General features: G+C 43.4%; 1 protein-coding gene across 2 annotated transcripts in view; it reads right to left on the reverse strand.

Annotated features, from left to right (window-relative positions):
- The window catches only part of dvl2 (dishevelled segment polarity protein 2), a 135,804-nt gene that overhangs the window by 39,109 nt on the left and 70,779 nt on the right, over positions 1 to 25,916 (reverse strand). For both annotated transcript variants that reach the window (XM_084312303.1, XM_084312302.1), the window contains exons 4-5: positions 16,872 to 16,981; positions 3,955 to 4,084 (exon numbers count right to left, since the gene is read on the reverse strand). In XM_084312303.1, coding sequence (XP_084168429.1) covers positions 3,955 to 4,084; positions 16,872 to 16,981 — 240 coding nt within the window. The remainder of the gene's footprint in view (positions 1 to 3,954; positions 4,085 to 16,871; positions 16,982 to 25,916) is intronic.

Genomic DNA, 25,916 nt, shown 5'->3' on the forward strand with positions numbered 1-25,916 from the left:
CAAGTCTCCGGGGGAGAAATATGATTCCGATCACAGATTTTTGAAATATTGATATCAAAGACGTGGTACGGCGTCTTTGGCAGAATGAGCATGGCGGGGAATGACGTGGTACGGCGTTTTTGGCGACCATAGTGTTAACTGCAACTGTGAAGAAAACCCCCATTGGTTTAAACAGATTGAATAGACAGAAGAAAAAAAATAAGATTTTTTTTAATTAAAAATAAAAAATTCTGGGGGAGCTCCAGTAGCTCACCGCGTACCTCGAGCGCTATTTCGGCGCCGGGGACAACCGTGCTCGTCACGGATCTGGGGTAGCAAGTTCGATTCCCGGACAAAGCCGTAACTTTCTCAGAGTGTCTTCCCCCCATCTGTACCCCCATTCAACCTGTTTCTGTCGGTCATTCTTGACCAGAGAAAAAGCGATAAACGCAAAAAGAACCAGCGGAATGGTCAAAGTTTAAAAAAAAATAAAAAAAAATAAAAAATTCTGATGTTGATTTAGAATTCGAATGTCAGGGCGGTCAGGTGGCATAACAGAGATTGCGTTAGTCACCAACCCCGGAGCGGCTGGATTCGCCTGTTCGAATCCAGCTCACAGCTCCGGGGTTGTCACCAGCTTGGCTGGCCGTTCACACTAATACAATTGGCAGTATTAGAGGGTGGGAGAAGCTGGCGGGGTGGGTCCGGGTCGTTGTAAACAGCGACTCCTACAGTTCGGTCGGGGCGCCTGCTAAGCACGGATAGGATCTAAGTGGGATAGTGTGATCCTTCCACACGCTACGCCCTCTCGATGAGAATCCGCGCTGCCAGGTGAAAAGAAGCGGTTGATTGGCTGGACGTGTCGGAGGAAACACGTGGTAGCCTCCACTCTCCCAGACCGACTGTGGGGGGTAAGTGCGCAGCGACCAGGAAGGGGATTGGGAATTGGCATAACGACTAACATTGGGATCGGAGGAAAAAGGAGGGGGAAAAAATATCAATCTTTTTTTAGAATTCGAATGTCAACATTATGATCGAAGCTTCGAAGCATTCGGTACAGCCCTAGACTCCTCCTCTCCATTCCTCCTCAGAGTATCATCAGAGTATCCTCTCCTCCTCTCAAGGCTTTCATCCACCACCCACCCACTAATCTCTCACGCAGTAACATCTTGCCTCAGACAAATTCCATCCACGTCGGCATTGAAAGTCTGCTCGACTGTGGATGTCTGGCTGCCACAATAGACAGAGGAGTTCTACCCGCATTATTCCCCTACTTCCAGTACCACCTTTGTTCTGTTCCAAAATATTTACATTCCAAGGATGCAAAAAGAAAAAAAGAAAAAAAAAACGTACAATCAAGTAGAGGGCGAGATGATCTCTTTTTTAACTGAACCACTGCTGGACCAAAACTGTTCTGTAAATTCTCTTACTGGCACCACTGCAACACCGCAGGCACAGAGCAACGGCGGAAATAGAATAATGTTTTATCGTCTCTCTCTGCCATTTAGAGTTAGAGAGGTTTATTATACACCTGAGGGGGAAACGGTGTAGTCGTCAACGGCAGCACTACACAGAAATGGGTTGTAGGAAGTACAAGTATGTACATTTAATGTACAATGTGTAAAAGCAGGGCATCTGCATGTTTCAACAAGTTCAATTTAAGACTTTTTAATACCACTTGGAGCAAGACTTTATACCAATTTCACAATCATACTAGCAAAAAAACATAGTGACACTGAACTGCCAGCTGTACAATTTAAATTATCTCGCCAGATGCACCAAGCTCCCGGTAGGCCCGCAAAAAACAACGACTTGAATACTAAAACATTTTGTATATTTATCAAACAGGAGGGAAGACTGTCCGGTTTTAAACTGTGGATACCAAACAGAGAAGGTAAAGACGACTTTGAACTGTTGAACAGTAATCCAGAACTATTTTATTGCACTGTAAAAAAATGGGATTTTATATGTCTGCACTTTATGTGCACTATTTTACTCCGTCTACTCCATCTACGTTTATAATTCCGTGGCCAACGTTAGATGATTCATCTAGTGTGGGTGATGTGATCATTAGAGCAGTTTGTATCGAACACGGTAACAAAAACGCTGAAACTCACCGCAGCTTCCTCGTAGCGTTGGGCGATGAGCGTGGAGCAAAAATATTCCTATTATGGGATGTTGAAATATGCGATCCATCTCCAGGTTGTATAATAGTATATACGTCCAAATCAGGGCCGGACTGGGGAAATAATTCATACCGGGAGATATAGCGCGAAATATAGCCCCAATCAGGCCACTTTTTAAGCGGGGGGGTCTGGGGGTCCCCCACCCGGAAAATGTTTGTTACAAAGACTTAATTTCCTGCATTCTGGTGAATTTTAGTGCATGTGAATCACAAACTAATGAGCCAACAATTGCTTAGTACAATGTACTGTTATGAACCTCAAATAAAACTGTTGTGGCACTAGCAATGGTACTCTCTCCACCTTCAAAAATAAAAAAGCAAGAGCACAACATATTTTTTTATTTACTATTATAATACAGTTAACCACTCTCTCCACCTATTCAAACAAGGCAAGAGCACAATACCTTATTCACTTTACTGATGCACTACCCATCAACAGTTAAAATAGCCCTTTACACAAACATTAAATAACAGACCTTTCATTACAATACTATAATAACAGTAACCACTGCCAGAATAGTGACACATGTATCACGTGTGGTGAGCACACGCATGCATGCACAACGAAGACAGAAGATTGCGTTGTCTCAATCATTTTAACTATAAAATGAGCTCAAAGTATGAGCTCACTGACTGAAATTTCCAACAAAAAGCATCAATTGTCAAATAATATTGATCACATTAACTAGACTAGATGTTTTGGAGGAAATTAGAAAGGGAACAACAACTTAACCCTTGTGTCTGATCAGATTCTTATTTTTTTGATAACTTTGCAGTGATTATATTTGTAGCCAATGTGGCAAAGGTGTGTAATCTTTGAATTATCTTGGAATTATTTTGACTCTCTTTCATAAATTGTTTATTCAACTTCAGCCCCAATCATAACCACCACATATTGTTTTTTGTAATGTCAGATTTAACAACTCCTTTTGGGAGTGTGCCATCTGCCATTCCATCCGCCGCCTCCGCTGTCAATCAGTTGTATCGCCTGGTCCTGCCTCCACCAATCACAAGCGGCAGCACGGCTCCATTGTGTGTGTGTGTGTCCGCGTGAGGGAGAGAGAGTCAGATAGTTCTCCTACTCTGTCGCAGACAGTGAAATCCTGGTTGTTCCCCACCCACCTGGTTATCTAAAAACGATCGCGCCGCACCGCCGCCACAACTAGAAACAATGGCCTGGCGCAAATAAAAAAAAAAAAAAAAAAAAAAAAAAAAAAAATGTAATATAATTTTTTTTTATCTGTGCAGGCCAGGCCACCGGGAAAACTCCCGGTGCTCTCGATGGCCAGTCCGGGCCTGGTCCAAATAATGTTGTTTATCGAGTTATTGGTAACGGATCACTATCCATTGTGTCGCGCTCGAGTCCCGGGACCTATAGCGAGTGATCGGACCGAATTTGGATGAGCACCAGTTTCCGTTTCCGGTTTCCGGTTTGGGCGATCCGCCGATCGGACACCAGATGGCGCTCTTGAACCGTTGGAGAGTTGAGAGGGGATCAACAGTAGATCTCAAGTCTCCGGGGGAGAAATATGATTGCGATCACAGATTTTTGAAATATTGATCTCAATGACGTGTTACGGCGTCATTGGCAGAATGAGCATGGCGGGGAATGACGAGTTTAGGCGTCCTTGGCGGAGAAAGTGTTAATATTATTTCACCTCCCAACATTTTTTATACCTGTGCAAATTAGATTTAAGACTTTTGAATACCCTTCAAGGCCTTAAATTGTGAATTATTAGTTCAATACCCTGCAGATACCCTGCTTACACTTTAACATCATCAGTCCTGACCTGCTCATGGTGTCGTCGTCCTCAGAGTCACAGAAGCTGGTGGTGTCCAGCTCGCTGCTCAGCACCGTGGTAGAACTCTCGTACCCCGCTAGGTGGCGCTCCAGGCGGCTCTGGCCATTCATACGTGGTCCTGTGTCACCGGGAAACAGCGAGGGAGAAGAGCAAAACTATCGTTACTTGTATCCAGTGCTGAACAACAAATGTACTCATATCCAGTGCTGAAATTATCGTTTGTTTGTCTAATTTTTCATGCTCCACCTCACTGCTTTGGCATTACACGCACATGTACATATGTTGCACCAATAAACCACACTGGTTGTAAAATCTAATCGAAACAGACCCAGAGACAAAGAGAGTCAGACAATGAGCGAAGATATGCCAAATGAATTCCCCTGATAGTGGAGATAAGTGCTCACAGCAATTCCACAGAGTGAATAACAAACATTCCTCTGAAATTCAATGCCGATGCTTGAAACTTTGCTTCTCTTCTTCCCAGGATCATAAGAAAACTATAGATTTGTTTGGAGGATAGCAGCATGCCAAGTCCTGATTACAAACCACACCTTCCTTTCCTGCATGTATGCGTGCAACAATATCGTATTATTTTTCAAACACTAAAATATCGTATCAATATCTAGGAGGGTGTTCTTTAGTGTGTGATCAGTGTTCTTTTTTTATCTACTTTTTCTCCTTTTTCTGTGATTTTCCTCCCCATCCCAATTTACCTCTCGTGCCAATACTCCCTCCCCTCCCCTGATCATTGCTCGCATATGCCCCCAACTGGCCGGTTGTAGGGAGGATAGAAGCCTTGCATCACATGTCCCCTCCGATACATGTGGAGGCAGCCTGTCGCATCTTTTCACCTGCCAGCGCGGACTCTCCTTTGGTGAGGTGTAACGTGTAGGAGGCTCACACTGTCCCCGCCATTTTTCCTGACTTTGCTGTGCAGGCGCCCCAACAGACCTGTAGGAGTCGCTGTTCACAACGACCAGACTACCACCCTTCGACTTCCCACCTGCTAACTCTGCCAATTGAGTTAGTATGACGGCCGGCCCAAGCCGGAGGCAACGCCGAAACAGCCGGATTCGAACCCGGTGTCTCTTGCGTTGGTGACGAGCGCAATGTCCGCTGCGCCACCCAGCCGCCCATGTGTGATCAGTGTTCTATGCCTTAACTTGACTTAGTCTATTTTATGCTAATTTCATGTCTCCACTTCATGCATTGCTCTTGACTGCCAATTCTGTGCTCATTTTATGTCTTTTTTACTGCTGTGAAGCACTTGGAGCTAGGGCTGGGCGATATAACGATAAATATCGCGATATATTTTAATAATCTATATGGAATATCGAAAGAAAAAAATATCGATTTATTTTATTTTTTTTTTTTTTACCTGCAACATGGCAGTTTTAAAACCAGAGACAGTGGACAGACTTGTCTTTCTTGCCTGCAACTTAAAGTAATGGCTTTGCTTGTCCAAATGACAATACTGACCAAATTGAGATTTATTTTTCTCTTGTCCATTTATTTTGTTAGCTTTCTAATTTAAAATACAGTTTGAAACAGTCTGTACACAGTAGGCTATGTGTGCTAGCAGAACTAGACTCCAGTCACAAGTCACGGTGCACATGTGCGGTGGTTTGTCCACCAAAAAAGCGCCAAAAGATCGAAAATAAACTAGCAGAGCCAGAACTGTTCAACTCCCCTGGAGCCATAGCCAGCAGAGAAGCCGGTTTACTTTCGCTTTTAAACCAGCTGCAGCCTGAGAACTGGAGTGTGAGGGGATGTAACACTAAAGATGGCGGCAATGACAAAGAATTGCTGCAAAATAAACATACATCTGTTAAAAAAATATATATATTTTTTTTAATACTTATCACAATTAGATAATTATCGATATCGAGAAATATGATAACATTATCATATCGTTATCGCGATATGATTTTTTTCCATATCGCCCAGCCCTACTTGGAGCTGCAATTCTTGTATGAAAGGTGCTATAAAAATGAGGTTTATTATTATTATCATTATCAGGGGCGAGACAGTGATGCTGCCATCAGTATATTAGCCAAGTGGCCATAAATGTTGTAAAGAATGCCGTCCGAGGGTATTACTTTGATAAAACAGTTACAAACACGTATTGTATGCTGCCTACAAGATCTTCTTTAACACATTCGGGGCCATTGGGGCCAGTCTAATCCCACTCATTACAAGTTTTCACTGTGCGTGAGGTTGTTTGTAGAGCTAAATCTATATTTTATATTATTGCTATGTGTCCATTGTCATTGTCAATTGACAGTATAAACCTTCCCTTCAATATGCCATAAAGAAATAATTTTTTCATCAATACGTTCCCGTTTTATAGCGTCGTGAATATGAACTATATACCGCAATGGTCTAGGGTAATTCCTGCAAAGCTAGTTATAGGGCGCTAAGCTAATAACGTTAAATCGATGGCGTTTCGGCCCTACACAAGCTAGAGTTAGAAATCAAAATGCATATGATCGGTATTATGTTCCACCATGAATGCATGAAAGGGGGGGGACGGGGGAAGTCGTTTCTGATTATTGATTACCAATAACGGCATTCGTTATTGCAACATCATACGCTGACCGGGTGGATGGCTATGAGAACAAGGCACGATTGGACTGAAAGTTACGTCAAATCGCTCTTACCTGTGGCCGGTTGGATTCCAAAAAGAATTTCCCAGTTATTTGATCGCCATCTGGTAGCTGGATATGTCCATTGGCTGATGCTATATTCCTTTACTGCATACTGAATTCGGCGTCGCAAAAAGTATTCCAGGCGATCGGGTAAAGCCCTCGCTTCAGGCTAACAGAAAAGCTAACCCGGAGCGAAAGAAAAGTGACACCCGGTATTAAAGGAGCTCCCGTCTATACGGAGCTACTGAGCAGTTTTGATCCCGCAGCTAGACTGGCTGACGCGCCGTTCTACTCCTGGTCTCATACAAAAACAGTCCTTTGTCCCAATGATACGTGCAGGCAGCTTTACTGGGAAAATGGTGTTTATTTTCCCTCACCGTCAAACAGGATGTCTTCATAAACTGATACAATAATAATCAACACAATAACTAATTAGATAAAAACATTTCGACCTGTGATCTGCGTCGTGCGTGCGGTCAAAAACCATTGCCCTTTTCCGGGTCAAAACTCCTCCTCATACAGGTGTACCTGACGCTTAAATAAAAGAAGTGCCACCCCCTGGTCACATAAATCCACTGCACATTAAATCGATTTTGGCCGTTACACACCGGCCCCTAATTGTTAAGGCAGGCAGACATAACAATTCAAAAAATAAATAAACAAATAAGAGCCAAAACATGTTTTTTTTTTTATCCACTTTTTCTCCCATTTTTTCTATATTTTCTCCCATCCCAATTTCGTATCATCCAATTCAACCCTCCCCTGTCACGAACGCTGTTTCTTGCCTCCCACAAGCCGGCTGCAATGTGGACTAAGTCATACATAGCACAAGTCCCCTCCGGTACTTGAGGTAACAGCAGTCGCATCTTTTCACCTGCGCAGCTCGATCTCTCAGTGTCGAGGAGTAACGCGTGGGAGGCTCACGCTGCCCCCGACACTTCCTGATTCTACTGCGCAGGCGCACCAACCGACTTGTAGGAGTCGCTTGTTCACAACGTTCGATCCCCACCCTTCAGTTTTCCCTCCCCGTAATACGGCCAATGTGTATTACTGCGGACAACCAGCTAAACTGAAAACAATGTGGAGAGCTGGATTCGAACACGCGAATCCTAGCGTCTCCACACTGGTGGCGAGTGCCTTGCCCACTACACCACCTAGCCGCCCAGAGCCAAAACATGTTATGGATTAAGTGCATCTACACTTCATGAACCAAACACAGTTGTCACTGGCCTTACAATGGTGCTACTTTTAGTCTGCAAGTTTACAGAACGCACCAGACCTTGTTCGTCTGGAAAGACCTCCAGAACCCTGCCAAGTGGCCAGGACCCACGAAGAGTCTATGATGACCACAATATCTCCAGCTGCCAAACTCCTTTTCCTCTTGTCCCAGAGAAAGCACAGAAAATCACTGTCTTCCTCAGCGACCTTCACCTGGTGGAACATGGCTTGAATGTCACCCATGAATGCCACCGGTTCCTCTCTGAAGCGAGTTAGCACTCCTGGCTCCTCCTCCTTTCCTGGTTCTTCGACTTCCTGTTCCTCCTCCTTTCCCGTTTCCTCTTCCTTCATCTACCCCTGTGTTGGTAGTAAAAGCTGGTAGGTCAGGAAGGATTCTGTCTGCTGGAAGATCCGCCATCTTTTGCTCCACTGCACCATCACTGTAGTGTTTGCAAAAGCTGCATTCAGCGATGATCTTCTCAGCTGCATGGGCGTTGGTGATCCAACATTTCTTCCTCACTTTGAACATTGTGTTGAGTCCTTCCACCATGTCTCCGATTCTGGTGTACATGCTCGCGAATGAGCATTGAAACATGCTGGTCCTTGGAGAGAATAAGTGGCGGTTTAGCTTCCTCTGGTGTTAATCCTCTGCTCAATCTTCCTACAACTCTCAAGAGGCTATCTTCAAACGCTGTATGCAGCCTAGTCACTCCCACATTGTTGGGCAGACAGACCTCCTTGTTAAAAGGTAATTTCAAGCCGTACCTCTCCTCCTGAAGCACTGCTGAACTTTCAAATTTTTCCAGATGGCTTAGGTCTTCTCTGGACACTTCCTTCTCCTTCACAGCTACTTATTTGAAGTCGTGTTTGTCCTGATTGGCCAGCATTTCTTCCCGTCTGCACACCGAGATCCTGTTCACTGTAGCAGAGGGAAACTCTGACTCCACAACACCACTGTTTCCATTCAGTGGACCATTAACGACCCATTCCAGCACTGTCCTTATAGCAGGGTTCGAAATTAACGGGGGCTCGGGGCAAAATGCCCTTGAAAATGGACAAAATGCCCTTGAAAATAATTTAAGGGGGGCACCAAATGCCCCCGACAGTTTACTAATTATATATATATTATATTATTATATATTATATGGAGACATTAACATTACGTTTTGTTTCATTTACGTGAATAGTTTATTTTTATTTACAAGTGAACCAAACTTCTCCTCCATTGCAAACACGCAAGTTGACGCAACGCTCCGAGTCCCAGCTGTGACACCCAAGTTCACCCCTGTGCCGTGCGCACACTAGCTTTTGATCCGAGGCCGATGTCGACGTCACTCCTCCCCCTCTCATCTTTGGCAGGTGAGAAGCTGGCATTTTGAAGAGACAGACAAGATGGAGCGTTTTTTATTAAACTATAAAAACAAGGAAACAGAGTCTGAGAAGCAGATTCCCGGGGCCCAGGTCCTCAAATTAAAAAATGTAAAGCGGAGTACGGTGGAGTCGTGGGGATTAGACTGGTTAGGGGTTGAGGAGGATGCTACAGGCCAACATATTATTTATTGTAAAGCGTGTCGTGAGACTCCAGCTGCAAACACGGCTAATGTCCGAGGTGCGTGTGTTGATCTTTTTGTCCGCGGGACTACGACAGTCAAGAAATACAGCGCTTTGCGCCACCAAGACAGCCGCGGTCACAACATGGCATATGGTAAGTGTCGACAATTTTTATAATTTGTATGTTAATTTGCTTGAACGTTAACGTTAGCGGGTTTCTTTGCTAACTTAGGTAACGTCATTGCAATAGGCCACGTTTAGTACCACGTTTTGGACAGGCCGCAGGCGTAATTGTGCTTTATACAGTTTTTGATGATTGTTTTCCGTGTTTATGTTGTTCACAGAAGCGTGGACGAACAAACTGAAACGCAACGAGCCCATCGTCCAGTCAGTTATGAAAATGAATTGCTGACCTGTTAAGCAAAATGGTCAAGTTTATTTGACATAACGTACCACCTAGCAAAACAAGAGCTGCCGTTCACGTACTTCCCATCCCTGATCACCCTTGAGAAAAGGCATGGAGTAGATTTGGGGGGAACTTATGCAAACGACAAACAGGCACAAGTCTTCACGCAATTCCTGGCTGAGGACATACAAAGTCAGATGACCGAGGAGATCACATCAGCCAGATATGTCAGCATTCTGGTGGATGGCAGCACAGACAGACGAGCTGTGAAAAGGAGGTGGTGTATGCCAAGTTCATGGATAAAGGAATTCCATCAATGAAATTTCTCGGGTAAGAAAAATATTCAAGACAAATGTCTAAACTCGATACTAAGTTACTGTATTATTAGGTATTTTTAAGCGAGCGACGCAGGCAACACACTGTAAAAACTGAGCGAGCGTCATCTGGTCATTTTATATCAGGCTGTCAGCTAATTTTATTCAACCAAAACTGTATAAAATGCAATTCATAAATGGTTCAAATTAATTGAATTCAGCTCAATTCGATTTCAAATAGCAGTATTTTTTTATTATGTAGCCTATAGGTTACTAATAATTATTTAATAAGTCTCTCTCTCTCTCTCTCTCTCTCTCTCTCTCTCTCTCTCTCTCTCTCTCTCTCTCTCCTCTCTCTCTCTCTCTCTCTCTCTCTCTCTCTCTCTCTCTCTCTCTCTCTCTCCTCTCTCTCTCTCTCTCTCTCTCTCTCTCTCTCTCTCTCTCTCTCTCTCTCTCTCTCTCTCTCTCTATCTCTCTCATCCTTCTCCTCATCTTCTCTCTCTCTTCTCCATCCTCTCCTCTCTCTCTCTCTCTCTCTCTCTCTCTCTCTCTCTCTCTCTCTCTCTCTCTCTCTCTCTCTCTCTCTCTCTCTCTCTCTCTCTCTCTCTCTCTCTCTCTCTCTCTCTCTCTCTCTCTCTCTCTCTCTCTCTCTCTCTCTCTCTCGATAGACTCATTCATTGGTTGCGCGGTATTTGGGAAAATAATACGTTCAATAATAAGTAAGAACACTGGGATTGGGGTTCATTCATATTTATTAAATAAGTATTAACATATACATAATAAAAACGACAGTTTTGAAATCGAATCGAGCTGAATTCAATGAATTTGAACCATTTATTAATTGCATTTTACACAGTTTTAGTTTAATACAATTAGCTGATAGTTTAAAAGTGACCAGATGACGCTCAGTTTTTACAGTGTGGGTCATATGTCTTGTCCCTTTTTGATAGAATTGCAGAAGCAGCGAACACAACAGCAAGCGGAATCCTTGATTGCATAAACTCCGTCATGGTGTCGAAAGGCATTCCAAGATGGAAGGAAAATCTAATTGGATTTGGTGCCGATGGAGCTGCGACAAACTTTGGAAAACATCATGGTGTCTTTGCTCAACTTTCCTGTGACATGCCTTGGCTGATGGGAATCCATTGCGTTGCACATCGTCTAGAATTGGCCTGCAAGGATGCATTTAAAGACAGTTACTTCAACGAGGTTTGTAGTAGTTATAAACGTTATTTTAATAATAATATAACAATATAATAATTTAAATTTAAATCATTATTAATTTAGTATATGGAATTTGGCATTACATTAATTTAGTATATTTTTGGCATCAATTTCATTTAATTTTGTTCAACAAATGTAATAGTTTCTTTATGACTGTAACTGCAACCAGAGTAAATAAAAAAATCTTTCTGGAGACTCAGACAAAAATAAAGTGAATGATTTTCTTGTTTTTCAGATTGATGGCTTTTTGTCATCATATGCCACATTCTATCGAACGTCTCCAAAACGTGTTCGTGAACTTGGTGAAATGGCTGCCATACTGGAAGAGTCCATTCTAATGCCAGCCAAAGTAGAGGGCACTCGATGGGTGGACCACCGACGCAGAGCGCTTGTGGCACTCGAAAGAAACTATCCAACAGTGGTGGCACATCTCAGTGAAATTGGAAGCGAACACCGTCTAGACATCAAGAAACCTGATGCAGCAAAAGCCAGAGGTTGGCTGAAGAAGATCACTTCTTTCAAGTTCATCCTTCACGTGGGCCTTTACTTGGACATATTAGAAGAGCTATCACGCCTTTCCCTCCTGTTCCAGAGAGACAATGTGACACTGACAGAAGTAGTCAATGCAGTCATGGCATCTTCTGAAATATTGAAAGACATGCCAAAGTCCAATGGCCACAGGCTGAGATCAGTGAGAGGGGAGTGCAGAATGGGAGCATACAGGGGAGTTAAATTAACTAACCCAGAACAAAAAGTTGCATTTGATAACTCTCTTGAGGCGCTGATCAAGCCAGTCCTATGTCGTCTGGAGGAAAGGTTTGCCACATTCTCAGGCAAGGTACTGAGTGCCATGTGCACAGTGGATCCCAGCAACTGGCCAGAGGACCAGGACCTAGCTGGCTATGGAGATGATGAAGTATGGCTTTTACTCCAGCATTTCAAAGATATCGTAACCCCGAAAGGCTGTGAGATCAACACAGCAATGGCTGAGTGGGCACGGCTAAAAAAAATGCTGAAAAAATATGCACAGGTCAACTGGCGGTCAAGGTTGTTTGGAACCTGGAAAGATGAGTTCAAAAATATCATTCACCTCTTCGAAATAATCGAGGTTCTTCCACTGGCAACAGCCAAAGTGGAGAGATCTTTTTCCCTCATGAACCGGGTTAAAAATGACTGGCGAAACAGGCTGGAGACATCCACACTAGACCATTTGATGGTCATTTACCTTGAGGGCCCACCTGAGGGGGAGATGAACTTGGAGCCTGCCATTGCGAAGTGGTTCAAGGCAGGAGATAGGGCGAGGAGGCCCAACATTAAGCCTTATGGCCCCCAAGATGCCTCATGCTCTTGATTTGATTTATTAATTATGTAAGGCTGTTACCTCTCTGTTGTTCAGGCTGTTACATCTGTTTAATTTAATTTAACCAAATTTCAGATTTTTACTTTTAACAAAAACAATTGGTATGATCTCAGCAAGCATGATGTACAACCCTTATAGCAAATCTTTTTTTTGCAGTATGCTTATCTTTTGTATAGGTTGGTTTTATATGTATCCACAACATGAGCTGTGTTGTGAATGTGAATAAAATAATCAAATGAAGTTAACTGTTTGAGGTCATTAATTGAGTTGTATTTTTTAAATGATAAGGATGTTTAATAACCGTTTATCATAAAAATTCAGTGCCCCCGAAACACACAAAAAAGCCCCCGAAAAGCAATTAAGGGGGGCAAAAAAAGCCCTTGAAAATTTTTTTTAATTTCTAACCCTGCCTTATAGCATACGGGCCATTCCCGTGACTGTTGATGACCTCCCAAGGTTCCAATATCTTGGGAGTGTTGGTTCCAATCAACAGGTCGACATTTTCCTTTAGGCGTGGGATGTGTACGTTGGACAAATATGACCATTTCGACAGTTCTTCAGGTGTCACCATGTTCTCAGCCATGACTGGCATTTTCTTCTGTGTGAGAACTTCCGGAAGAACATGAAAGTCATTGCCGTCTAAATCAGCTACCTCCAACCCAGTCAAGGAGTAAGCTGGAACAACTGTCTCTTGCCCCATGGTGCTCAGCAGGAAGGTGGTTCTTCTGCCTGTGATATTCAGCCTCTGCATTAGATGTTCGGAGCAGAATGTGGCTGAGCTACCAGGGTCTAAGAAGGCGTATGTTTGTACTATGTTTCCGTTTGCTGCTTTCACATTCACAGGGAGAATGGCTAATACACACCGGTCCTTACCGGCCCCTGTATGTCCACATGTTTGCAGTGAAGTTGGTTGATTATTGGATGGTTCTTTTAACTGTTCTGGAGAAGATGGTTGCCTTTTGATGTGAAGCAGGGTGGGGTGACCACATACTTTGCATATCAAGCGCCTTTCGCAATCTCTGCTCATGTGACCAACACATAAGCATGCAAAGCAAACTCCCTTTTCCCTCAGAAAGTACATTTTCTCCTTGTGCCTCTTCTCCTGCAGTTGTTTGCACTCCTCCAACGAGTGACTGCGAGCACAGCAAAGGCATCCAGCTCTCCTAGCATTCACTGTACCTGGTGTTGGTGATGTCAGCTCCTTGGCTCTCTCAGATATTACTGTGGTGGCGACAATGTTTCTTTTCACTCTGTTGGGATATGATTCAAACCTGGTGAGAGATGTTGTGCCAACTAGTGGTCTGCAAGGGCCTTGAAATAAAGCCCGAGCCCTGCCCGAGCCCTTGAACTTCAGGCCCTGCCCGAAAATAAGCCTGACTGTAAATAATATTTTAAGCCCTAGCCCGCGTGAAAACCAGAAAAAAATTATTATTATTATTATTATTATTAAAATATAATTTTTTTTGTATTTGTTTTAAATATTCGAAACACGGTTTTATATGAACGTAATAAATAAACAAAACTAAGAAGCATTTACATAGCCTGTTTCGCAATGCCGTCTCTCCCAGTGCTCGCTTATATAGACCGACTCACACTGTCACACATCAGCCTCGTAAAACGTATTGAAGGCTATAGAATCTTCTTTGACACACGCACACACACACACACACACACACACGACACACAATAGCCTACTCAGTCAAACAAACGAACAGAAAACAGAAATCAGATTTCGAGCAGAGCAACGTAATGAAAATCACAACAAAACAAGTAGCAGTCGCGACCCAGCAAATAGTAAACATCACTCACCAGACGTCAGCAACGCGTTGAACACTGTTAACAAAACCGGCTACATACATCCCAAGAACAAATTAAAACGTTCGCCAACTGGCTATATTCCAACACAACCAATCGAATTGAACTTGTCCCCCGAGTTCTCTCAGCACGCTGCAGTAATTACATCCAAATGTTTCTCTGGCGCAAAAGAGAAAGCGAATCTTAAAACGAAGGTTATCATATAACCCTAGTTATATGAAAAAAAAAGAAAAAAAAAACGCAATTTATATATTAAAATAAAAAAATAAAAAAAAAACGGCGGTGCCCGGGCCCGGCCGAGCACGAATTATTTATTAAAAAAAAAGCCCTACCCAGCCCGAACCCGCCGGGCCGGGCCCCGTCGGGCATGGGCAAGGTTGCAGTGCACTAGTGCCAACCACACCAGAATTTGTATCCTGTATGGGTTAAAAATAAATGTTTTCCTGATTCAAATGGATCTTCATTTGAAATAAAATCTCAGATCAAAAATGTATGTATGCAAATATATACCAATACACTACAGTAGTCAACACAAGAAGTGGCCCAGCAATTATCAAATTTCTTATTTCTGAACATACCTGTACACCCCTCTATATTGCTGTTGAATGATGTTTTTCAGTATGGAGCCCCTATACAGCTAAAGAGATTAGCAAAAAAACTAGCAAAAAAAACGAATAAAAACATAGCAACACTGAACAGGGGGGCACCTTGCGCGCCAATTTAAATTCTTGCGCGCCAATTTAAATCCTCTTGTGTTCCATACAAGCTCCCGGTAGCACTGGAAAAAACTACTTGAACACAAAAACATTGACAAGTATGTCATCTCCCGACAGCCAGGCTGCCCCCAGAAAATTGTATACCTGTGCAGATGAAAATTAAGACTTTTTAATACCTTAAATTGAGAATTATGAATTTTATACTTTTTTAGACGTTTTAATACACCGCAGATACCCTGTAGAAATATAAGAGGATGGGTTGTCGAGACAGCACTGGGTTTTGTCTGGGAAACCGTTTTCCAAACTCTTTATGGACGACACTCATCATCCTATATAATAATAATGGATTGGATTTATATAGCGCTCTTCATGACACCCCAGTGACCCCAGAGCGCTTACAGAGTCCATTATTCGTTCATACACAGTCATACCGGTGGCGAATAATCATTGCCTACGGCCCCTCCGACCACCACCAACATTCATTCACATGCATACACCAGGGTTTCCGTTAGAAAAGATTGTTGCCGGCCTGAGCGTCCGGTAGATTTCAATCTACCGGTCAAATGAGAGACATTCCGGTCAGAGTTTATTGAGCTTAAAAACAATTGATAGGCAAAAGAATGACAACAAAACAAAAGAATGACATCATCAAGGCATGTAGATTTATAATATTTTTACTTAAAACTAGGCTACTTTTGCGTATAAAGTCATTATATTCCAAATAAAATAAGTCCCGAGACCCGTGCTGCTGCCGACTTTAAATCAAATAGGTGTCTGTGGGCAGTCGCCCGACATTAATAAACAACAGTCTGTTATAATCACATTTTTATGAGCTAACGAATTCCGTTATATTGGACATTTGTATTAATTATATCAAGCGAAGAACTGAGAAATTTGGCAGAGAGAGACGGCAACATTATCGTGGGTCTGCGTGAGACTCTCTCTCTCCACCTCCCAATGACTTATTTGCGAGAGTATGGCGCTGCAGAGCAGCAGATTCAGCTGTTATTGGCTCTTTTCTGGGAACCACACAACAGCGCCCCCCACCCAACATTGAATTGAAAATGGCTGAATTGGAGTACTGCTGGAGTACTGCATTGTGCTGCTGTTGCTCCGGCTCTGCAGCTTCACAAAAGTTCGCACACCCAGCACTAAGCTCTCGCTGACAACGTCGTTGTCATTATTAGAAGCAACGATGAAACAAATCATGTAATGATTGTTTCGTTCATCGCATAGGCTATTTAATTTTAGCCTATTTTAATACAATTCAAATAATCAAATTGTGCTTAGACTCAGGGAATTATTTTCACCGGACATTAAGACCGGAGAGATTAAATATGTCGGACTTCAACAGATTTTGCCGGTCAAATACCGGTAATTACCGGCTAACGGAAACGCTGGCATACACATTCATACGAGGCAAGTAGGTTAAGTGTCTTGCCCAAGGACACAACGGCAGTGGGATGGACATGGGCTTGAGCGGGATTCGAACCACTAACCCTTCGATCATTGGACGACCCCCTCTACCACTGAGCCACGCCGCCCCACTTATTGGAAGTAAGCGAGGAAGTCATTAGCTCCTCAGGCGCCGCGGAGATCTGAACTCTTGGCTCAAAACTACTGTACAGTATCCTGTTGGATGTGGTGCATTACCGTGTTGCTCCATGCCTTCTCTGTGGCGAGGCCTCTCCCTCCTGAAGGAGACCACAGACTCAGTCTCCGTCTGGTCGTCCAGGGTCTCCACGCTCCCCACCGCGTTGGGACTAGATGAGAGGAACACAACAGTTTTGAAAATCGCCTGTATCTAAAATAAATTACAGGGAGATATTGGTCCAAATTTGAAGGCAAAACAAAATTTCACATTGTCTGCTAAAAAGTGCCCAGAACAACATCCAAATAAAAGCCTGTCACTCACTGAGGAAAGGGTGTATTTACACCAAATTTCACATAGAGGTTCAAAACACCTAAATACAACTTTCCATGTTGAAAAAACTATAATTCTCTGGTAAAATAATAGTCATTCAACAAAACACACGTTTTTCTCAATGGGCGTTTTTAATTTTTTAATAGATTTGTTTTTTAGCATTCATTGCTTTTTTTTTTTTTCATGGTCAGTCATGACCGACAGAGGAGGAGAGGATGAACGGGAGAAGATGTGGGGAAGACATGCAACAAATGTCACCGAGAGTGGGAGGCGAACCCGGGACGCCGTGTAGGTGTGCGAGGCACTATGCGGTGCGCCATGAGGGCGCCCAATGGGTTTTTAAGATCATATGTTCACACAAAAGGTAATGTATGATGGTGATGACTTTATACTGCACCAGAAATAAAGGGTAGGTTCCCCTGAATTATAAAATGTATAACACCTGATACGGACCTAAAGAATAATTTCAGAATTGGCAGAAAATATGTCCAGGCGAACCTTCGTCTATGTAGGCTTTAGATGTTTCAAAAAACAAGGATAGGGTCAGCCAATTAAATACTGTTTGACTAAGAATTGCCAATACCGTTTGGCTATCCGTCAACTGCATACGGTAATTGTTTTGGCTATCCACCAAAACCTGATCAGTAACAAGGACTTTGAATAGCTTTACCTTTTAGCCAACTGGTTCTCTCTCAAGAGTGCAATCTTCATTTCATCACTAGTTAAGTATACAGACACACCCTGGTTACATTTCATATGATTTTCGACCTGAACGTGTTGGATAAAGAGTCGTGGTCGTATACATTTCAACCTCTGCCCACGTATCCTTTCCTACTCCTCTCAGTTTCCTCACATGTTTTTATTATGAGAATTGTAGCCAGAAAAGGCGGCTGGGTGGCGCAGCGGACATTGCGCTCGTCACCAACGCAAGAGACACCGGGTTCAAATCCGGCTGTTTCGGCGTTGCCTCCGGCTTGGGCCGGCCGTCATACTAACTCAATTGGCAGAGTTAGCAGGTGGGAAGTCGAAGGGTGGTAGTCTGGTCGTTGTGAACAGCGACTCCTACAGGTCTGTTGGGGGACGCCTGCACAGCAGAGACAGGAAGTATCGGGGGTAGTGTGAGCCTCCTACACGCCAATGAGAGTCCGCGCTGGCAGGTGAAAAGATGCGACAGGCTGCCTCCTCGTGTATCGGAGGGGACACGTGATGCAAGGCTTCCATCCTCCCTACGACCGACCTGTGGGGGGCATATGCGAGCAACGTTCAAGACAGGGGAGGGGAGAATTGGAAACAGCGAAAATTGGGATGGGAGAAAAATAGACAATAAGGAGAAAAAGTTTATATAAATAAAAATGGGAATTGTAGCCAGATTGTGTCCAGAATACGTAGCGTTCTGATCACAAGGCGAGTCTGACCCGAATACAAACTCCTGGCCTGGGAGATCTAGAGCTGGGTTAAAAATAAATGTTTTCCTGATTCAAATGGATCTTCATTTGAAATAAAATCCCAGATCAAAAATGTATGTATGCAAATATATACCAATACACTACAGTAGTGAACACAAGAAGTGGCCCAGCAATTATCAAATTTCTTATTTCTGAACATACCTGTACACCCCTCTATATTGCTGTTGAATGATGTTTTTCAGTTTGCAGCCCCTATACAGCTAAAGAGATTAGTTTTATCTGGTCTCACAGCGGCTAAAAAGCTGATAGCATCACGATGGTTTCAACCGGAAAAAATGTGTCGTAAGGTATGGGTTCTTACATATCTCGATGTGATCTATCTAGAAATATCTACAGCAAGAATTTTAGGTGTCAGTGAAGCCAAAATTGCAATCTGGTTAGAAGTGGTGGAGAGAATAAAAGATAGCATATGAATGGTAGTGCCTGGTTAGGAACGAATGATAATGGATGGATTATCCAAGTGGGGGTCCGGGGGGGGTGGGCGAGCGAGAGCATATGTATGTAGGGTATTAGATAGCAAGTATTAGGTGTATATCTCGTATACTACATTTATTTAAATGGTGATTTCATTGGATGTTTACTGTTAATGCTTGTATGTCTAATTGTATGTTATGTTTAAAAAATAATACAAAAAATACAAAAGAAAAAAAGTAGTCAACACAATATATATATAGTGTCGACTGTTGGTCATGTTAAATAAAATGTATATTAATCGAACTGCTTTGTGGCTAATATATATATTTGTATACATAGATTTGTAAAGATTGATCTGGGATTTTATTTCAAATGAAGATCCATTTGGTCAGGAAAACATAAGTTATTTTTAACCCTTAGATGAATGTACATTATTCTAACTGTTTTGTGGCTAATTCTTAACGTACGTATTCTTAACATTTATAATAATGCACCAGGTTAAAGAGTTCCTTGTACAATTTACAGCATCAAATAATTATAAAAATATTTTTTATAAACTGGTCAACACTGCTCAAAACTGTATTTCCGTATTTGGCTGCCTGGTGCGCCATCACAGCGCATCATGCACCCAACGCCGGAAATACAGCCGTTTTGAGCAGTGTTGACCAGTTTATAAAAAATATTTTAAATGTTTATTAGCAACGCCGAGCTTTCAAACCCCGCCGCGTGTGTGTGTGTGAAACCCTAATGCAACGGCGGGTACCTTTGAAATTTATATCCGATATATTCTGGACCCACCCCCCCCTTTTAAGCAGTGCTTGAGGCGCACATTAACATGGCTAGTAACGTGGGAGCCAGTGACTGCATATTCAACCAAGGGTTGCATCACAGTCACGAAAGGGGCTACTGTTAAGTGTAAACAGAGTTTTAGAGACGGCTGGGATATGATTATGCTACATAGGCAATCCTTACCCTTCCTATGGGTTACAGTGTGCCAACACAAGAGAGCAGAGCAGCGCCAATCACTGCAACACCCCAACCAAATCAACACCCTGCATATCGTCTCCCCAACCTATCACAATGGAAGCAGTGGCTAACGCCATAGAAGGGAGGTAGATAACTCTGCATGGACACAATGCGCTGGCAGCCGCTCCCAGAGCAGGTGCAGCTGGAAGCGAGCGGTGACCCAGGCGGAGATCAGGTTTAAATGGCCTCTTGTATTGTTTCTAATAGCAGGGAACATGACACTGGGGCAAATGGAGGTATTCTGACAGAGATACAGTAGCTACAGTATTATGACTGGGGGCGGAGGCGTGTGTGTGTGGGGGAGGTCTATGCGCGTGCACGTGCGTGCGTGTGTGCATGTGAATGTGTGTGCTAGGGCTGGGCAGTATATCGCCTTTTTTACGGTATATCGATATATTTTCAAACGAGATATAGGATGAGACAATACTGCCTTTTCCTTTGACGCTTCCAACACCTGGAATGCCCTCCGACTGACTCTGAAGGTTCTTCCTTCTCTCGCTGCATTTAAAAGTATGATCTCCGACCACTGTGTGTCGCCTTGTAACAGTCTTAGCCGATATTATTGTCCATTCTTATTTATTGCATCTATATGTATGAAATTTCCATCTTGTTTTGTAAGTTCGTCGTCACTGTAAAATTAGGGTAACCTATGAGTTGAAATAAAGGTTTGAAATTAAATGCTCCGTAAAGCTGTGGCAGTGTTTACATTTCTCCTCTCTATGGCAAGTCTTCTCTCCTCTCTGTGCAACCTGCCCCCACTCGCTCACAACGTCTCTGCAACATGCAGTCGGAGGGAGACGGTCGTGGTCCAAACACCAAGGGCGGGATCCACAAAGGGTTTGCGCAGCTTTTTTCCGATGCAAAGCCGGGGCAAATAGCTCTGAAACTCAGTTTGCTATCCACAGGACGCGCAACGGGTGAAATGAGGTGGTAACTGCGTTCCGTCAGCATTGCGTCCGGCGCAATTAGCGCGTATTTAAATGAGGTAATATCGGCGGAACATGTCCCCTTTCTATGCAAATGAGAATAAACAGAATAAACTTTTAATTCATAGCGTTCCGTCTGTTCCATGAGGAGCTGGAAACACGGCCAATGAAAAGTGTATTCTGGAGTATATGATAATGCAGGTTATATTATCCTAAATAAACATTAAATACAACTTGCTCACTCAAAATATTCGTTAATTATAAAATATCTTCATTGGCACAGTGCCTAAATTCGGTATAAAGATTCCGCAATAGGGGTGGACGGTATAAACGGTATAAACGGTATTAATTTGCTCTACGGTATGGATTTTGACTATACCGTTTAACCGGTAGAGCAGCTCTAAAATAGCAATGACGTCATGTAACCACAGCGCGACTATTTCAATCGCATTTGCCCCTAAAAATAGATCGAATTAGTCATAGATAATAGATATGTGCAAACTAGAAAAAGTTATTTAGGAGGCTTCGCGCAGTGGGCGTGTCAACACGCAATTGTCATTTCATAATAAACACATATCACCGCGGCGCACAGCAAGTTTCAATTTCAGTTCCTGGCATTTTTAACCAGTGGAGAAAGGTAAGATATTTCCCTATCGTTTTTCTTATATGAATTATTCTACGTTAATAAAACATACCTGGTGATCAACTACAGTTTGCTGTAAACATTACGATATGTGTGTAGTGTTATGATAACGACGGCAGCAGCGGGAGCCGGGAGGACGGCTGCAGCAGTGGATTTGCGAATAGCATGCAGCTGCAGAGCCGCAGAGCCAGTGGCTCTTTCAGGTCTGGTCACAGGCCCGTCAAACAGCGCCCCCCCACCCTTGCGCCGTTCTGACCCCCATCGTCTCTAAGCATTTTGTGTGTCAATTTGTTGACACAATTGTCAATTCTTAAAGCTGAGGATGAGTGGCACCTTTGTCTCAATTCTTATTCAATTCAATTCGCTCTGCGGCTCTGCAGCTACATATGCTTCTAGCAAAATCCAGCCCCGCTGTTTGCAATGGGAGCAGGAGTCTCGACTCTGGACTTATTTTATTTGGAATATAATGACTTTATACGCAAAAGTAGCCTAGTTTTAAGTTAAAATATTATAAATCTACATGTCTTGAGGATGTCATTCTTTATATAGCCTGCCTATCAGGCAAAAAAAATTATTCTAACAGAAACACTGATACCGTGATATAATACCGTTACCGTCTATGCTTCAAATTATACCGTGATATAAATTTTAGACCATACCGTCCACCCCTATTCCGCAATATGGACAGGTCTGCTCAAAATATTTTATTTGTGGATGACAAACAAATTAAATGACAAAATAAACTAAATAAACACATTTGGCATCTAGATCACGACTTGGAGGTCCTGACTGATGAGGTCCAAACACATCTTGCCCAACTGAACAAGAACACGACACCTGCAACCAAGCAACACATTTGCCATCTCCTATCCCAGTCTGAGCGCAATTGGGATATCCAAACGTGGCAGTTTGGATTGGCAACGGAAGTGGAATGGCCTCAAGAGGACCAAGGCGAAGGTCTCATTCAAATGCCTCCCGCTAAACAGCTACGAGCAGGCCGTGGAGCAGACGCTTGCTTCATTCCGGATCTATTTCCTGGTTCCTCTCAGGGTGCTTCGGCGTGGCGTGGCAGTGGCACTCTGGCCAGCCTCCCCTGACGACACATCTGGTGCAGGCCTCTCACACCTGACCACATTGGTTGGCCTCCAGCGCAGGCCGGTGAGGTTGTCGTTCACACTTGCCAGGGTACTGACAAGCTGGACTTGGGCGGAGGTCTGCATCTGTTGCTCGCCATAGAGGAGTTGGTCGATGACCTCACAGTTGCCAAGCAGCGAGGGGGGTGGACCAGGCACCAAGGCGGGTGGTTGGAGGTGGGATGGGTGTCCTCCAGGGGTAGTGTGACCCCCATCGGCTGATCTAGAAAGTTGTGGCACATTTATATCAGACAAACTAACCCCAGTTTAAAAGTAAAATTAAAACGTGTTGCTCAGACAAGACATTTTGTTGTGGAAATGGTAGGCTAATAATAATAATAAATGATAATAACAACATAAGAAACGTATACCTTCACAGTCCTGAAGGCACTCGCCTGTGTCTATGCCCTCCTCCGAACCCAGTGACCTGTTCGCTCACAAGCGTCTGCTCCGCGGTCTGCTCGTAGCCGTTTAGCGGCTTCTCTTGGGAAGGACCTCCGCCCGTTCTTCTTGCCTGGGAGGCATTGAACGAGACCTTCACCTTGGTCCTCCTTTTGAGGTCATTCCACCTCCGTTGGCAATCCAAACTGCCACGTCTGGATATTCCAACGGCGCTCACAGACTGGGATATGAGATGCCAAATGTGTTTCCTGGCTGCAGGTGTTTTGTTTTTGCCATTCAGTTGGGCAAGATGTGTTTGGACCTCTTCCGTCAGGACCGCCAACTCGCGATCAGAGAAGCGTATTTTACATCTACGTGAGGCAACAGCGCTGTATCAAATCAGGAGCAAATTGCCTGCGTGAGGGTGTCGTGTCAGAATCTGAATCAGAAAGGTGTTTATTGCCAAGTAGTTTTCACATAAGGAATTTGCTTTGGTCTTTTTCCGTGCGACATTATACAGACAGACAGACAGACATTAACAGATGGATAATACAATGCTGTAGAAATCGTCGGAATAGAGAAACGCAGTTGACAACACAAAGCCGTGTGTCATTTATTTCGCAGTAGCACAAGTGACAGCTGTCAGAACTATGCCGTGCTAGCTTCTGACAGCTCGTAGTAATCAAACATTTATCAATGAAACCTCCTCTCAGCCCAACCCCAAAACCAACCTCCTTAAAGTGACATTGCCCCATCAACACATCAAAACAATACCATGGTGAATTATGTCTCTATAGAACCTACTACAATGCATTAAATGAAATATGAACTAAGTTACGCACAATAGAATATAATAGTTATGAAATCAAATATAGGCGATAAAGTGGTTCAGAGATCTGGTGGTAACTAAGTGCATCTATAAAGGGGCTTCATTGCCAGCGTCACATGTGCAGGTGATCATGGCAGCAGTAATCGTTGCCAGACGAAGGCATCGTAATGCCAGGCGTGCCCGTGAGAGAATATTCCAAACGAGAATATAATTTGTTTATTTGAGCAGCACCGAAATCATACGAGATACAGGTTGCCAGCTCAAGCAAGCCTTGATCTACTGGATGAAATCGAGCCAGCCACCCAGAGATCCCATGCAATACCTGGCATTGTGAAACTGCTGTCAACACTCCAGGTTCTGGCGCCTGGCTCCTTCCAGACACCTATTGCAGGTGGCTCTGGAATAGCCCAGTCATCCATCAGCAGGGCTATGTGGGATGTTGTTCCAGCCATTCTGCGCAGAGTGGAGAGGTACATACAATTTCCCCAAGCCGGGCGGATATCCGCACAATGTCCTTAGTGGATAGCTCACAAAGACGGAGCAGATACAGTGCGCAAACCCCGTGCAGTTAACACGTTGTCCTTTCACATACAAGACTTGGTACCGGTAGCCTATTATAAACTTTTAATCATAAAGTCCTTAGCAGAGTTCTTGAGTGAATCAGCTGCAGGCAGAGGGAGCGCTCATTGGCGCTCTGATTGGAGCGAGAAAGAGCGAGACGTGAGAACGGGAAAGAGAGAGCGTGTCCTAGTGATAGAGATGGTCCTGCACAAGCAAACGTTATTATTTTTATTGTATTTTGTAGAGTGACTATTTTGTTGAAAATTTGGTCGACAAGCACACAGTCCAACTGACTGAGGACTGACTAAAGTTGGATATTTCAACTTTACCATTTCAGTTATTGTTGCCTAATGAATTGGTTTTTAGTCCGCTTTTTCTCAATTTAATTAAACATGTTCTCATCTTTATTGAGTATCTGTATGTGATCATAGATGATGCCTATAACCATGTCTAGATAAATGTAAAAAAAATTATTAAAAAACATGTATAGAAAACTACTTTGTCAGAGCAAGTAGGCCTCAAGAGAGACCTTAAACATTAAGGGCGCGTTCACACCTACTCTGTTTGGTCCACTTTAAATCAATAGTCCGTTTCATTTGTAGAGGTGTGAACACAAACCGAACTATTTTGAGGACCAAACAACCGAACCATGGTCCCCTTGAAAAGTTGGGACTCGGTCCGTTTCAATCAAAATATAGTACCTAATCTAGGAAGCAAAGTAGCCTACAGTAGGCTTGGGCGGTATGACGGTATACCAGGGTATTTCGAGATCCCGCCGGTATGATTCTCAATACCGTGACGTCACAGACTGCTATTACACTGACACTGAGTTGATTGTAGTGCACAGCACGCGCCAGCAGAGGGTTACGTGGCTATCGTTCTGGGACTGGGAGCTAACGTTATAGTAGTACCTGGATGGTGTGGGGTAACTGGCTACCGTTCTGGGACTGGGAGCTAACGTTATAGTTAGGGCTGTCTTAAATACTTCGAAGCTTCGTTCGATGGCACAAGCTTCGAACATTAAAAAAAAAGCGAAGTTTATATAAAAAATAAAATTAAAATAAAAATCTTTTTTTTTACTTCGATGTGTGTGTGTGTGTGTGTGTGTGTGTGTGTGTGTGTGTGTGTGTGTGTGTGTGTGTGTGTGTGTGTGTGTGTGTGTGTGTGTGTGTGTGTGTGTGTGTGTGTGTGTGTGTGTGTGTGTGTGTGTGTGTGTGTGTGTGTGTGTGTGTGTGTGTGTGTGTGTGTGTGTGTGTGTGTGTGTGTGTGTGTGTGTGTGTGTGTGTGTGTGTGTGTGTGTGTGTGTGTGTGTGTGTGTGTGTGTGTGTGTGTGTGTGTGTGTGTGTGTGTGTGTGTGTGTGTGTGTGTGTGTGTGTGTGTGTGTGTGTGTGTGTG

This window comes from Notolepis coatsorum, assembly GCF_963971535.1.
Source record: "Notolepis coatsorum genome assembly, chromosome: 4".
NCBI lineage: Eukaryota > Metazoa > Chordata > Actinopteri > Aulopiformes > Paralepididae > Notolepis > Notolepis coatsorum.